We start from the raw sequence: 16,858 nt of genomic DNA, 5'->3' as shown, positions 1-16,858 counted from the left end.
TTTGTACTTTGGGTGGGCTGATCCTTCTGCAGCTGCTTGTCATTAAAAGTGTAGACTCTAGCAGGCGCTATAATGACCTTGAGTCTCGATAGGAACTTAATAAAATAAGACACAGGGGCAGGCAACAGTTTCTTTCCAGGCATGATTTATTGAAAACACACCAAATTTATACTCTACAAACCAGTATTTTTCCGTTATGTTTAACAAGCGTAATATTTGCCTCTGGGTATTAGTAAAATGAACATAATACATTCTGTCACTGTGGCATAGCTTCTGATCGCTACCAAAGCATTAACAACTTCACTCCTCTAGGAAATCAAAACCATTTTTTTTAATGACTCTATCTCTTTTAAAAGTTTATAATACAATGTCATACAAGGCAGAAACCCACCAACAGTCTAAACTACTCAGAATTTGGGGGAGGGGGGTGGGGGGGTGGCAGGACAAACGATGAATGAGTGAGTTCAGTTGAGTGGGGGGAAAAGGGGGGAGGGGGGTTGACACAGGTGGAGAAAGGGGGAGAGGTGATGGAGAGATGAAAGCTGAGAGGGGGAAAAAAGTTATATAAAACACACTTATCTTTATATACCATGGAAAAGGTTAAGGCACATGATAGGTACAAACACATCTGCTACTGAGTAGTACAGTTACTTTGTTTTGATCGATCTTGAATCAGGTATCTACACAGGTAGATTTCTTTGATTCCATGGGTGTCCGTGTCCAGCTTTTATTTTACAGCACAGTTGCCTAGATTTTTAATTTTGCAAATGTACAATGTGCTGCACATCCACAAAACCACATTTTTTTAATTTCTATTTTGAATGCATGCAAATACACCTCCGGATCCTTTGGTTGTGGTACCGCTTAGTGCAGTCAGGAATAGACAGTCATGTGGGTCTATAATGTTGCGAGGGTTCAGTATTGTCCAATGAGAGCACACACTTCTGAGGACACACGAAAGGGTCGCTGGGTATCATAACTATTTGTAACCTCTGAAATTAAAATCTAAACAGTAAGTTTTTTTTGTAGTTTATTGATATTTACCACAACGTACATCTTTGTAAACACTGTGTAAAATATGCAAGCTTTATAAAGTCACATACGTCACAAAGAAAAATCAGACTTCAATGCAGGCACATGCCGTTCAACTCGATGACGCATGAGTGATACCAACTTGGATTGGACTCTTGTTTTTCTGTCTCCTGTTCAAGCTGGAGACGAGAGCGTACACGTAACCACTGGAGTTCGAGTGCAGCCTCATCAAGCGAGAGAAAAAAATGGCAATACGTTTCTGTATATCTCTGCTTTTCTGCATCTCCACTGCTCACCCTATAGCGTTGTAAAAATATATACTTTATGACCAAACTCGACGTTTTAATTTATACAGTGTGATGCAACCTTTTTTTTTAAATTTTGCCCAGAAAATCCAGATCCACTCGTTCGTCTGTACTCTCTTCCTGCACACGAATGAATTAGTTAATATCCAAATGACACCACAAAAAAACTGGCACTTGGAAAGAACATAATATAAACATCTGTACAGATTTTCTTCATGCTCACGACTGAATATTTCTCTTTAAGATGCACGTGTGAAGAAGGATTGAGGGCCGGTGGTAACTTGGTCTGAATGCATCGGAAAGAAAAATGAAGGGACTTTTCTTAACACTGCCACCTCTTGTCTTGTCTTATTTCCTGTCTGACCCCTCCATAGCGTCTGCTTTGACATATGTATTCGCCTTTAGAAAGAACACTGCAGTTAAACTTATTTTCTCTGTAACCTTTTTTTTTTGACAAATACAAAATATAAATAGGTGATCGTCGGCGTAACTCGACAATATTTGACACACATTTAAGTTACGTGGTTATTTCTTGCTTACAAACATGGTGAGCCTTTATCAAATGAGATGTGCTTTCCAAACAATGTGATATTAACATACAACTAAGAAGTCCACCATTTTTTGTTTGTTTTTTTTTCTTCATTTTACCATTTTTTTTGTTTTGACCCTAATATACATTTACATAAAACCAACCAAAAAAGAATCTTTTCGCTCTATCCTTTCAACAAGTGAACAATCCTCTGTCTCTCTTTTCAAAAACACAAATCATTTATAAACAAAAATGCCTTATATCCTCTTTAATACACATCATTGACAAAGAGCAAGCGACCAGGAAACTCCACGTACCACGTTGCTTCAGGACGTGAGCGGTTACACGTGTAACCGCAGCTCTGTGAGTGAAGGTCAACATGTCACTGGCTCATACATGTTGACCACAATGAAACAGAAGGTCTCTCCATTTTAGCTCATGTTTGCAGTGTTAACAAAAACTGTTTCTCCGTCAGTTGAACACACATTGTCACTTTCCTTTCTCCAAACCGCAACTTCTCCTCAGACTCTTCATTTTATAAAATCAATCACCTGTTAACCATGTTTGATTTCAAAGCCTCTCAGCGCATTTTTTTTTCTCTTTTTTGTTTTTTGAAAAAACACAGTGAACCAAATGGATTGTAAATCTATGAGAGCAGGCTGCTGGGAGCACATGTTTATCCACTATGCTACATCTCTTTTCAGGCTCTCTCTCTCATTTTCCTTTTCCTCTCTCGTGTCCATCCCACCGTTCTGAAAACAAACATTCAGTGACCTTCAAACACACCAATCCAAACCTGTCTCACATCCAAATACCAATGCTCCATAACAAACTGATTATTCTTCAAAACCCACAAAATTCAGGACACAATCTTCTCAGATGTGAAAACTGAAATTAAAAACATCCTTTTTCCATCTCTTCTCCTACAGACCTCCGTCCATCTCATCATTTGTTTCACAATTCATTTCCTTCATTTCACGTCGTCGACCTGCTACATTTCCAGTCCTCCAGCACCGGCCTCTGTCTGTTTCTGTTCACCAGTAAAGCTCAGCGAGAGTCAACACTGTAAAAGTTCACACGATACCCAGTGGGAATGTAGATATGAGAAAGTAGTAGGAGTAGTCACTTTTTCTTCTTTTAAAAATGTTCTCTGAAAAGCATGAGAATGCTGGCTGCTGCTGGGTAGTCGCTGTTGTGATCATTTTTTTTTTTTTTTTCGAATCCTCTTTTCTGTACAAAGTCCAACTTCAAAGGTAAGCTCCATGTGAAATGGCAGTGGTGATATGAGAGATCCTCCTCGAGATGGGGGTGTCGCTCCATTCTCATTTTAAGCCTGAAGCACACGGACAAGATAGAAACATATTAGAAGAAGCATCTTTTGAATTTACAATAACACTTGACATGACATCCCGAATTACAAATAATGACACAAACACTGTGTGGCAACTTAAATGATTAAGGAGGAAATACTTTTTACAAATTCCATGAAAAGATCAACATCAGAAAAAGAAATAGTGTCTAAACACTTATTAACCTTCAAAATGTACCTACTCTTATTGTGGCATTCATCCCCAGACCCATTTGTTTCCTCTGAATACATAAAACTTTTTGATAACCGACTGCAGCTCGGCTCTCAGGAGCGTTTAAACATCTTTCAGCTCTTTGTTTTGGTTTTCTGGTCCCCAAGTTTTTGGTTCCAACTGCTCTTGTCAACCTTGTTTCCACGTAATGTTCAAACCAGTGTATTCTACCTGGAGCAGAGCACTTATCAGCTGAAGAACCAGCTATTCTCCCCATGAGTGGGTAAAGACCAACACAGAGCTTAGGGAGTGAATGGTTTGGTTTGGATTTACATTTAGCAGCTGGTCAGAAGCAGGACTTTAAATGCCTGTCCCTCTGTATGTGGAGGATCTATCAATTGAAAACAACTTCTCTACAGTTTATTTGTTGTGTCATATAAGTTCTACTTGTCGTACTCAGTTGTACTAAGTAAAAGAGATATTCAACATCTTGTCGTATATTCTAAATAAAAATGTCTTTGGGGACAATGCTTCAGTGTTCTTGTAACAGCTTGCTGTGCTGCCACCACGTGGCCACAGGAGGTACAACACAGAAAGGCAATATTTGCATTACAATTTCTTCCTCTTACATATTAAAAAGATATATATTACTCCAGCTGTGGTCAGTAATGTATATTTGGACTCTATTTTAACTGCACATCATCACAACACTTGTATGTTTGTTGGTAAAGTAGTTTTTTTGGTTCCACAGACAATACTTGTTGGTTTTGGTCTTTTCATGGGATTTGTTGACAAAAGAAAAATGAGCTACATCCCTTGAAATGTCATAAAAACTGTCATTTCTCAGACTTGGCATCACATTTTGCCATTAGTGGATTTGGAATGAAACTCACCAGTTTAATTCTGCTTATGTAACAGGGATAGACAATCACTCGACATTATCACACCACTTGACAAATCTCGTCAGTGTCAACAAACACTTTAATCATGACAGTACAGATGGCAAATGGAGGCAAAAGACGATGAAACAGATGCTGCTGAGTGTGCTAGATGAAATCCTGCATGTGCTAAGTGAGAATGACTTACCTGATGTTTCATTCTCACTATTACCTGTACCTGGCTTTTTTTGACTGAAGTGGCAAAATCACAATGAATACCAAAAGTAATCTGATCTCTCAAGAGTCATCCTGTGATCATGTAATAGATGGAGATGAAAGAATGGAACAGATGGCTCCTGACAAAGATGACTGAGAGAGGAAGATGACAGAAGGCCTCTGGCACAGTGGTGAGGAGGAGGAGGCAGGAAGAGAGGGAGATGCTGCTGATACAACAATGACAAATACTGAAGCTCACCCAGATCATTTGGCAGCCCTGCACACGTCAATTAGTTGGACAGTTAATAGTGGGTCAGGTTTGGGAAGTCATTCAAGCACCAACAACAGTCAGTAATGCACCGTACAGAATATATGCACAGCTATGAGGACATAACTAATTTAGATTGTTTTAGATGAGTTGTAATTTCTACCACTTTACTTGTGACAGAACATGATAGATTGAGGAAAACTACAATTTTCATACATGTACTCTGGAGAATGTTCGAACAATTAGGTCCAGCCTTCCTCCGGAGTTTGTCTTTCACACGTGAGTGCAGCAGGAGGTTCTCTGCTCAGTCGCATTCACGTAAACACAGAAATCTCCGGAGGGTTCAGGTGAGGGGGGGGGGGGGGGTGCAGCAGGTAGAGGAACAATGCAACGTATTTCTTCTGCAGCAGAGATCTAATTTTTGTAATACAGCACATTGACACTCTTATCAACAAAAGCTCTCTTGACATCTATGTCTCTCTTTACGTGTATGTCACCGCTCATCCTGAGATGTTTGTGCTTTTTTGTTTTGTTCATTTTTGCCTCTGTCGTGTGTTAGCAACATCATCAACACATCCACTCTGTCTCCTGCTGTGTTCTCACATGAGCGACACAGACTTTTCACTAGGGGGCTGGAGAATGCCCAGAGTTTCTCCTTATGACATTTGCGTTCTCACATACAGCCCCTCCGGAGAATGTCAGGAGATTATCAGGAGTTCAGTGCATGTCTGAAAGCATCTTAAGAAATATTCACCTGCTCTGGGTGGCAGAAAGATTCTCTAACAGAATGTTATCTTTACTGGAGAAAAACTGTATCAACAGAAAGTCTTTATCATAGATTTTAGTCTTTTTAATTTGAGCTCTATTCACTGAAACTGATTCAATCTCTCTGCAGAAATGCACTTGATTCTATCTAAAACTAAAAAAAGACACAGAGAAGATACATTTCTTTCTTTCCATGACATAACTGGAGCATCTAAGTTACATAAGAATCCACTTGGTGATTTGATACCATGAATTTAAATAGAACATATTTAAATGGACTGCTTCAGAACTTAAAATGTATGTTAATTGAATTCATGTCAGCTCATGAATTCACGTAACAGAGTGTGAGTGTGTGTGTGCTGCTGTTATACAGTAAATGTCAGCTTCAATCATCTTATATGAATTATTAATCTGAGATCATATTGCTTTGACCCAGGAAATGAAGGACTGGTGTCTACAACAATGTAGAGGAGAATGTGTATATGTACCTACAGTGTGTGTGTGTGTGTGTGTGTGTGTCCTTTTCTTTCTCCCTCCTGCTTTTCATTAAGGGAACAGAGTCTCTGCAGCATCCATGTAGAGAGCAGAGGATTGATTCTCCTTCATCATTGGCCACGATTTCAGTAAAGGCTGTCAGGGAAGGCAGCGGGTGAAGCTACGTGCACATTTTAATCAGACAGGTGGAGCTGAATTGTAAACACAGACCAAGGCCTTGCTGCTGATTTCATGTATTGCAGAGGAGAGAAGTCAAATGGCTTTTGTTTTTTTTCCTCTTTCAATGGCTTGTTGATGAGTTTGGATGTTGCAGTGACAAAAGCTTGGAGCATAAACTGACTCTACACTAACCCCAGCCTCCCTTAGTAACTGTTGCTATGCCTTCGTAGCTCACTGACTATAATCATAACAGATTTTAGACTTCACATTTTTACGACAGCTACCACGGCTAAAATTCAACTAAACCTTTGCTAGCTAATGAAACTACAGTTTGATTCCAGGAGTCATTTAAAAATTACGATGAGAACTTTTATTGTATTTTCACCTGACCCATTTTAATGAAAGAATATAATAAAAAGGGGTCAAAATGATAAAAGACAGGATAAAGCTGCATGTGCCAGGAAAGAGTGCCAGGACATAGTCAGCATCCTCGGGGATCATCCATCCAGAGACATAAATAAAGAAAAACCTTGTTCTCTTATTGCAGTCTAGAGCTAGTAAGTTTAAGTATTAAACTTAAACATTCATTTTTAATGTTACAAGCTGTGTGAGTGTTTGTGAAGCCTAAATTCTGATTCCAGCCAGCACCTTCCATGCAGAGAATACATGATGTCGTGTCTGTTGTGATTTTGAAGAAGAGTCCATATGAATCCCCTCTCTTGTGGTATTCACAGAACTTTCTAAAAACTCATAGATCATCAATGGCTGTACATACTTGTCAATATAAATACTACTACTGTGTAAACTATACATCCAACATATGCATATTTATCCAGTATTTATTTATTTGTTTGACTTTTTTGTCCGTTTTTTGTTGTCCATGTTCCTACCTCTACCTCTATTTGTCAGTACACTGAGTCAAATTCCTCGTAATGGAAAAAGATTTGGCCATTAGAGTAGATTCTGATTCTGAATTTGATATTGTAATTTTAGTCCCACAGAGTTTGTCTTTGTAATTTTAAATTACATCTGAAGAAAATATTGATATTTCCAATCTTTCCTCATCTTACCCTCTGTTCTTACATTACGTTACCTGCCTGCTAGCTTGCTAAACTGTAAGCCTCTGCAGCCTCCGTGACTTTTAATGTTGTAACCACAAGCTCACAAGTTCCAGATGAAGGCAACAACAATGGATGTGCATGTCATTGACTGCAGCTTAAACTTTAGCAGGTACACAAGCTGTGAACACAAGCTGTGAACACATGCTGTGACTACACGCTGTGAACGGCTGGTGACTGTTGCTAAGCTATGCCTGGAATCCCTGTTTGAGGGAAAAGTTTAGTAAACTGTCAATTAGATTTAAACAAATAAGTTTCATTTTAATTAAAAACCACCCTGACATTCTGTTACACTGACACAACATCAGGTTGTAATTACTTGTGGTTTAAGACATTCTTTTTTTGAGAACAATCTTGTAATTTAATTTGTTTGGAACATGACATTTCCTTCAATCTAGACATGCAAGTTTATGCAAATATTACGAGTTTAAATACAGTATGAACATGAAATTCTACATAAGAACACAATTTCTTTTCGATTGCACTGTGTGTAAACTGACTGCTCTGGGTGCAGGGTGACAGCAGGTCTACGTGATACAGTTTGAGGATGAGAGGAAAACAGGAGGGAGCCATGAACAAACAGGGGATGATACAGGGTGCTACGATCCAACTCAAAGGGTGAAGGGTGTTATTTTTTTGATGTGCTTTTATTTTTCCAGACCTACCATGCATGCATTTAGACCCAGGAGTCAACAGGCTGGGGCTTAACATCACAAGCGTCCACCAGACTGACCGCAGGCCTGTTACTCCTGATATAGTGTTTCCTATTTGTGTCATTCTGTGGTCACAGGAGGACGGGTTACAAAAAACACAAAGCAAAACAAAAAGAGGTCAATACATTTCAGAAATACACTCACACACCCACTCACACATACACATGCGTCCAGGATCAGAGAAGCCAGTGTTAGTTCCCTGCCTTGAGGTGAGCTGGGAAAGAAGTCATAGTGATTATAAAACAGCATAACAACACATGCAAATGAAAGAGGAAGAGAGCAGTTTCACAGCCAAGCTGCATTCAAAGCGGGCAGTACAACTCTGGGAAGTACAGACGGCAGATTTAGAGGACAGCTCTGGAGTAACACTACACACAGCACTGTACAATCTGAACACAAACATGCTGTGATTACTCCGGTCAGCGGCTTTAGCGCTGGTTAAAGCGTCTGCCCTCACAAGATGTGACAGTTTAACTTCAGCTCTGACTGGTTTAGTAGTTTAACTAAATATAATGAAGAGTAAAATACAAAGAAAAACAGATTATTAAGGTCGCCAGGGAATAGTGAAACTGCTACTTTTCTAACGTTAGCTGCTTTATTTTATCTTCGGTTTGTCTAAACTCTGGTGTAAAAACCTTTTGAACAGCTATAAGACATGTGAAACTGAAAAATTAAAAAATGTACAGATCAAGAGGTTTCAGTTGCGTAAGTTATATTGCAAGTTTTTACAAATGAACACCTGTGAGCAGAATCCTCTTGAATTCTCTGATTTGGAAATAAGATGCCTCCAATCCAGATCTTTAAGTATGAATAAATGCACACATTATATATAAATATAGATGTTATGATTAATAAATGAAAGCAGATAATTGAAGAGTTGTTATAGTTGAAGCAGCCTTATAATTCCATTTAACTTTTTTTGCTAAACACAAACAGCTATTATGACAACAAGTCAAATAGAATTTGTTCAAATAAAAATCAACAATGAAATAATGAATTGTAAATTTTTTTCGCTGACCATTTAAATCAACACTGTGACACTACTTTTATATTAAACCTAATCAATCAAAATCGAACTACACCAGAGTTTTAGTAAAACATGAACAACTGCATACCAACGGCAAATTATTTTAATAGAAAAAATACCAGACACCGCAGATCAATATATACGATTTCCCAAATTTGGCCTCTGGAAGATTTTTAAGGCAGTTTTAACCTGCATGGAGAAACAGATACTGTATATGACCATGTATCTTGACATCTGCTAACTATGACTCTTTGTTGTAGTTATTTTAAAATCATATCATGTCACACTCACACAGATCAAATATACCACCTCCTTTTGAGGGTGGATTTCCAAACAGCTCCACAATAAACAATCTTCTGCTGCCGTGTGAGTCCGCCGTGAAATCAGAAGACAACCACCTGATAATGCAGCAGTCTGTCCATTGCCAAGGAAAGGTCCTCTCCACGAGGAGCGCTTGTTGGCGTTTCTTTAATCAGTCGCAGATTAATTAATTTAGAGATGCCAAAAGTGTACACTCAATTATCTGGTGGCCCACAGATCTGAGGCTGGCCACAGTGCTGAGCTGCGGCCGGCGACATTACAGAATGACAATTTCCTGCCTATTTAAATAATCTATAGGATTAACACTTTCTAATAAGAACCACCCCAGGAAAAGAGAGATACAGTACAACAGGGTAGGAAGTGATAATATTTCAATGATACATCATTTCACCCCCGGATCCTCCCAGGAGACCAGGATGTGGTGTGAGTGTACCTTTAATGGCTCCTGTTCTGTCAGGTCCACTGAGCTGTCAACTGCCTTGTATTTGCAGTCCTTGTCCCTCTGGTCAATGGTGGAGTAGCCATCTAATGAGGTTAGAGAACAATATTCAGTTAATTCTTCTGCATCCTTGATAATTCATGGCCTCTGTTCAGACCTGGTATTAACATCCTTCCTGAGTGATTCGATCAAAGTGCTCAGCGCAGCGGTCAAGTTCATCTATTCACACCTTGAAATGTGTCCTGAATGTGTCTCCTGTGTCCACTTGTGATCTTACTTCCTGACTTATGTATGCACATAAACATACAAGACATTCCTGTTCGCAAAGACCAAATAATGTATGGCTAGCTTAGTCGGTGGTCCTTCATATGTCCTTCACATGCGACCCAGACATAGACTGATCCCAGACCACCTCTGTATGTGGCTTTTGTGATGGGTCTCTAAAGACGATGTTAAAGGGATAGTTCACCGGAAAACAGAAATTCAATGATTATCTACTCACCACTAAGCTGATGGAGGGGTGGGTGAAGTGTTTGAGTCCACAAAACACTTCTGGTGTCTCAGGGGGTAAATTAGTCAGTGGTGACTTACACTTCATATTCTTCTCGAAACAAGGTCATTTACACTGTGTTTTAAGCCTACAGGAAGTGGCTAAGCTGGTAGATGTAGCCACACGATGTTGTGTCCGAGGGTCCATAAACACACCTCTTAGCAAAGAGATCAGCAGACATTTAGGCTTAAAACTTGTAAATGACCTCGTTTCAAGTCGAATATAAATATCTGGGCTTGCGGACACCACACAAACAGTTTTTTCTGTTGTTTTATTACGTCTGAATTGAAGCTCAACATTCACTTCAATTGTATTGGATTCTGCTGCATCAAAGTTTTTCTATTAGCATATTGGTTAGTAGGTTTTTTGTGGGTGAATTTTCATTTTTTGGTGAACTATCCCTTTAATATTCAGGCTGAATGGAGTCCAGGAGGTGGTGGGGTGGATGTGGCCACATTCTTTTAGCAGCGTGAACACAGTCCACATTCTCAACTGACATCCACTGGCCTACGACAATTTCATAATGAATCAAAGACATTTTTTATACTTTGAAGTGTTTCTCACCTGTATTGAACGGCAGAACGTTTTACTGATTATTCACCACAGAGCCAGATAAGTCATTGAGCACAGAAAAATAAACTAAAAATGCCTCAACATTCATACTTACTGCCCATTTTTATCTTTCTGGCACTCACATGTTTTTTTTACCACTTCCCTGCAAGTGGTATTTGACCCTGCCCTCATAACTGTCTCAAAAAATGAGCTCTCACATATTGTGGCTCAGGGCCACTATTTATCAAGCATTTCAGAGAAGGCAATCTGTGGAAAGGGATGTATAATGTATTTATGCGAGTTCAGCCGAGAACATTTCTTCTAACTTCTATTGTCGATATTCAGGAACGCTCATGACTGGTGATGTCAAGATAATTTGACGAACCTTTTGTTGAGACGTAAAAGAAAAATGTTTCTTTGCAACAGTAACAATTTGTTTAAGTTTACCAGTTTCAGCAGCTACAAATCCAACTTTGAACATTCATTCAGTTCCTCAGATAAATGCACAGATTCAATCCCTTCTGCACCACTCAGCATAAAGTACATTCATACAAATCACAAGGTTATCTATTCATTATTTCATTCATTTATTCATTAAAACTGCTCATAGCGGAACAATGCATATATGCTGAAGTAAACAGTGTGATTGGAAAGGGATGTCTGGTACACTGAAGGTCTTATCTTTTAATTTGTATATACATTTATTAAGCTGCACAAGTGGCTTCCAGTATCTACTCTACGTCCACAGTTATATCATTATGAGATTTTTATTTTTTCATACAAAACCTAGAACAATTAGTTACCTTCATTATTTGTTGATATACATCAAGCCATTTTGACTTTTTCTGCATTTTTGAAATTTGATCACCAGCTGACCAGAAAACTAAACTTCATTATCACAGTCTCTACTTTGTGTCACACTGTCCTCGGAGTAATGCTTCTACTTGTTAAAAGTAGCTGTAAAAAAACGTTCTAAGTAGAATGGAACTCAGTAGAGCACAAACTCCTGTCAAGGCCAAACAGTCCCCTCAAACTCAATCAAGCTGCAACAAATGTCACACACTCGTGGATATCGGTTCCCTAAATCTGCCGTTTTTTTCATTATGATCCGTGAAATATTCGCTGGGAAAACAAGAGACAATGTTTAAAACGTTAAATCCTGGAAATCATCAGCAACATTTTAAAGTTTTTCCCGAACCCAAACCACATTTGTTTTCTGAACAACAGTTTAGTTGTTTTTGTGTAATCTAACAAACAAAGCAACCAATAAACACATGGACAGGAGTGAAAACAAAACCTTCTTGGTGGAGGTAAAAGAGTCTTAATGTTTTTAGTTCTAGTTTCAGTCTCAGAGTGTGGGATGCTTGATTCATATCCTAATGGATAAAATAAAACATACCTCTAAAGGGTTATTTCTTCATGGCAAAAACTCTTCTTCAGTCTTTCCAAATGAGTCACAAGAGGATTGAGTTTGTTCACATGACGAAAAGACTGTCAGAGTTGCAGATGTAATATTTTTTGGAGCAGAACCATTTACTCTGAAGTGAGTACAGCAGAGGAAACGTGTCCTCTGATACATTGAGCATGTATTCATTATGTATTAAGCGAGAACCACCCACATCTTTTGGTGTCAAGCTTCTAATGAAGGCCCATATTTGTACAAACATCTTGTCGAGAGAGGGGTCTTGCACGCAGCATCAAAGAGCTTCTTGTCTGAAGCTCAGTCCAAAGCCATCATACCAAGATTAGAGCGTTCAGAGGTTTGAATTTTCACATTTAAGAAAAAAAAAAATATTGGCCACGGTTGAGGGACTAGTGGAAGAGATGTGGAATCTATGGGACACTGGAGACAGATTAGAGGAGAGAGAGCTCGTCTTTGGCTGAGGACAATCATGCAGTCTGGCTCTTACCTGGACCCAGCTCATCCATAGGTATCATATCACCACTGCCACATTTCCTGGTGCCTGAAAAGCATTCATATGCCATTTGTTCAAAAGCAGCACTCACACACTCACACACACATACACTGAGTCACTGAGCCAAAACTGCTGCTACTTTTCAGGGTAATGGTTCTCAGCCAGTGATTGAGTAACACAAACTGAGAGCGGGCAGGCATGAGCGCTGCATGCGTGTATGGATGCAAAAAAAAAAAAAAAAAAAATTGAGCAGCCAAAAAGTCAGGACAGAAATTTGCTGCTATGCTACAGACTCCTCTGTTGAAGAGATGTTTGTTGTTGGGCCAACGTTCTGCACAAGTCTCCCTCCCTCCCTCTCTCTCTCCCCCACACATACTGCTGCTGTTCTAGAAAACCTCTAACCCATTCTTTTTTGTGGATACAGCTATAGAGTCTTTCAGTGCATGCGGGAGGAGAACATCTCATCATCCCTGACCTTATTACATCAATTCAAAACCCAAGAATATATAAAAAAAACATTTCTTTGTGTTCGTAGACTTTCTGAGAGGGACAGGTTTTCAGTTTAACAGCAGCAATATGACGCTCCAAACTCCATCTCCCTTTTAATGAGCTTTGTTTTTAACTCATTTCGAATGGCTTTGTTGCAACATATAAAACACCACACCACAACAGAGTTATAATGTGGTAAGCATGATGCTTCAATGTAAAACATTAATGTCCTCAGCAACCAGGCACACACTGAGCTGAAATGCTATTTTATAGTATCGGATGGTATTTTGTTTAAAAAGCACAATACAGGTGGGAGACTACATGTCAGGAAAATGTCAGGACTACAAAATGCAGGTGGTTTATATCATGTGTAAACCTGCATATTACTCAAGTATAGTCACATTTTTATAATTGTCAATAAAAAAACGTTTTTAAACTAAAACTGTGTGTAGTCTGATATATTTTATTTGTATCTGCTGCCAACAAAGAAAAAGCCATTATTTATGTGAGGAGGACTGTACTTTTGAATTAGTTCCACATATACCACACTGCTTTTGAAAATATAACAATGAATATTCATCCACTAATGAAAATTGTCCAGCAAAAACACTCAGTTTGAATAACATTTGCAAAAAGTATTTTAAAAAAGTGAAATCGAATGTTCATGATTCAAAAATGTGTTAAGTAGGAAATAAATGTTTTCGTGCTATTTGGTACAAGAGACAGGGCAGTGAAGTTGAAAAGTACTGAAAGGTTTTGGTATTTTAATGGGATTTGTTGATAATAACTTAAATTACCAGCCTTCAGCCTTATATTCTAAATTATTTTCTAATAGTTCATTTGTGCATTTATTTTGTTCCTTGTTCTGTTAAGGGTCTCCGTGGTTTTTTCTACCTCATCAAACCCATTTGTCCTCTAGACAAACCACAACCAACACACACACTTGAACTGACCTTGGTTCTTCTCCATCAGGGGTAGAGTGGTGTCGTCATATCCTGGTTTGCCGTTCTTGATTGCTTTAGGAGTGGTTGTCACTGTGGGCTGAGGGAAGCGACAGAGCAAACCACATGTAAACATCATGGAGCTGTATGTGTTTATCCCCTTGTTCCATACACATGCTGTAGTTACAATGTGTCAATGGAGACTGATCTATAAGTATTTTACCCAGTGATACAACATATAATCTTTGTCATATTGTCTTATTGGGAACCTCCATTACTGTAATAGAGAAATGACTCTTCCCAAAAATAATATTTCATGGGCCTGAAATCACAATTAAAATGTTTAAGATCAACAAATATGTCAACAACAATCCTCTGCGAGAGCCCAGTTACCTGGAAGTGGCTCTTGTTCCAGCCGTCCTTAGTCAAAGCGTTTCTCAGCTCCTTATAACTCCACACGGTCTGCAGCACATGGGACGCCGCCTTTGTTTCACGAGCCGATTGGCTTGAAAAAAACACAAAAGATTAGAAATGAATGGAGGAATAACTAAAGCAATTCAAATCAGATGCCCCATCTACCCCCTGAAACTCTGATGTCTGAGTGAGTGATAGTAGCACGCTGCAGCTCCTGCTATCAATCTCTTTATTCAAAGCCTTTAAGTCCCCTGAGTGGCTCCAGGGTCTAGTTTTTAATTCACAGCCAGATGAGCGTATATTTCCCTTCATTAGCTACCTCTGAGCCACCAGTATTAATTACATGGGGGGTGGGGGCTCACTTCAAAGTACGTTGATCTCATAGAGATCATCTGAGACAAACCACAGCTCTTTGGACTGTGGATGAACTATGTATATTCCTGCTAGTTAAACCGACTCAGTATGATTAATACTTTACTATAAAGTGACAAGCCTTTGAAAAGTGCTCTTAATCTTAAATTAATAGTGCGCTGTTGTGCAGCCTCACTTCACTTTGGAATGGCTAACATTATGATAATATAAGACACCTCTCGAAACAGTGTCTGTTAGTTTTCATTATCACGTTGTTGAGGAGAACTTTGAGGAATGACTAATCACTTACTTGTATAAGCAGCCGCTTCAGAGGCGCCCTGTATAACAATGCCCTCCAGTTCTGAAAGCCTGTTAATTAATGTGTGGTGGGTAGCGGTGTGTGTGGGCCCGGGCTTGTTAGAGTGTGGTATTGTGGTCGTCGAGCTCGGCCCATTAGAAACACTCTTCATTATCCTTCATGAATACTAATATAATGCTCATGATGCAAATTGCTTTCAAGGTCACACTGTAATTATCTGTACTGTATATGTATAATGTCTCCATCCTACACTTCTGCCCCAGTGTACATGAATCTGAACACATTGTTTCTGTTTGGTTCACTGACAGTAACCCAGACTGTCTGACCTGCAGTATGTGATATGAGTGACTACTGTGAAAACACACAAGGGAAGTGGCCTGGCTGGAAACCAGACCAATCAATAAGCTCAGGTTTATTCGTCTTCACCCTTTCAGACTGACGGCACGGTCACACTAGTGCAAATGCGAAGCAAATATTTGTCAAAGTTCACCAAAGTTGAACTCCATGTGAGGCCACGCTGCGGATTTGCTTCGCCACAAAAGTGAAAGTTTTATTTTTCCCCTCGCTCACACGGATTGGAAGTGAAATGGGGGGAGGGGGTTTGTCACAGCTACATTCACATATGTGTGACTGTGGCCTGATTCTGAGCCAAACCTGAGACTGCTGGATCCAATCACCATACTCTGTCTAAAATGGGGCAGGTTCGATATGATGACAAACATAGAAGTGCCGCTGAAGCATCTTCGCTCATAACAAATATGTTTGTCGCTGATGTGGAGATGTGTGTTGAATCTGCCATTTTGACAGAAATGAAGCAGACAGTATTGTTTGACAGAGAACGACAACTGCACTTACAGTGTTTGTTGATTTGCTACATCACATGTTTCATTGCTCTGATCATCTATTCAATTGTCTATCCAGAGGCATTTTGGCATCGAGCCTCTTAAAAATGATAATGAAGTGAGAGGTTCGAGATTCACTGGGGTAATGGGCTACAAGAAAAAGGGCAATCAACTACAGTTCAATTGACACAGTGAGTATTAGGGTGAAGTAGGCATTTGTTCAGCAACTTTTTTAGAAAAAGGAGTTCTGCCAATGTTGAGTGTTTAATAGGGTTAATTAATGTGTAAAAATCTGCCATTAAATCCCCCACAAAATCCATTTAAATCGTATTTTAATCCAAAGACAATGTACCCCTCTATACCATAGAAATGGTTGTAAAGCGTTGATTGCACTTATGGTACAATATGTAATCTACTGAATACAGTCTTACCTGGTCCTGTTGATGGCCACCAGCTTCTCTATGGCCTGGGCCTGGATGAGGGAGCGGGCGTTTTCTGAGCTGTCGGTGACGATCTCGTGGATGGTGTTGAGGATGGCGACCACAGTGTCCTCCTCCAGGTTCTTAGCTGGTCGCTGCTGACCACTGGGCAGGTTGCTCACCAAGTCCCGCATGGCATAGCTTCCTGTCAGGTGACATATTGCAAAGTAGGTGAGAGGGCTGAGATAATATGGTTTTATAGGCTTAATTATTCAAACTA

General features: G+C 39.4%; 1 protein-coding gene across 17 annotated transcripts in view; it reads right to left on the bottom strand.

The window, feature by feature from the left end:
- Window positions 1-128: 128 nt before the first annotated feature.
- The window catches only part of arvcfb (ARVCF delta catenin family member b), a 217,629-nt gene continuing 200,899 nt past the window's right edge, over window positions 129-16,858 (bottom strand). For 9 of the 17 annotated variants that reach the window (XM_069524213.1, XM_069524207.1, XM_069524209.1 and 6 more), the window contains 7 exons: window positions 16,591-16,783; window positions 14,627-14,738; window positions 14,246-14,333; window positions 12,798-12,851; window positions 9,780-9,871; window positions 7,951-8,063; window positions 129-3,199 (listed from right to left, as the gene is read on the bottom strand). In XM_069524213.1, coding sequence (XP_069380314.1) covers window positions 7,962-8,063; window positions 9,780-9,871; window positions 12,798-12,851; window positions 14,246-14,333; window positions 14,627-14,738; window positions 16,591-16,783 — 641 coding nt within the window. In that variant the 3' untranslated portion in view covers window positions 129-3,199; window positions 7,951-7,961. The remainder of the gene's footprint in view (window positions 3,200-7,950; window positions 8,064-9,779; window positions 9,872-12,797; window positions 12,852-14,245; window positions 14,334-14,626; window positions 14,739-16,590; window positions 16,784-16,858) is intronic. The other 8 variants (XM_069524215.1, XM_069524216.1, XM_069524221.1 and 5 more) reach the window with 3 other exon arrangements.

This window comes from Paralichthys olivaceus, chromosome 4 (assembly GCF_024713975.1).
Source record: "Paralichthys olivaceus isolate ysfri-2021 chromosome 4, ASM2471397v2, whole genome shotgun sequence".
Lineage (NCBI taxonomy): Eukaryota > Metazoa > Chordata > Actinopteri > Pleuronectiformes > Paralichthyidae > Paralichthys > Paralichthys olivaceus.
This window is presented reverse-complemented; position numbering and strand designations above follow the sequence as displayed.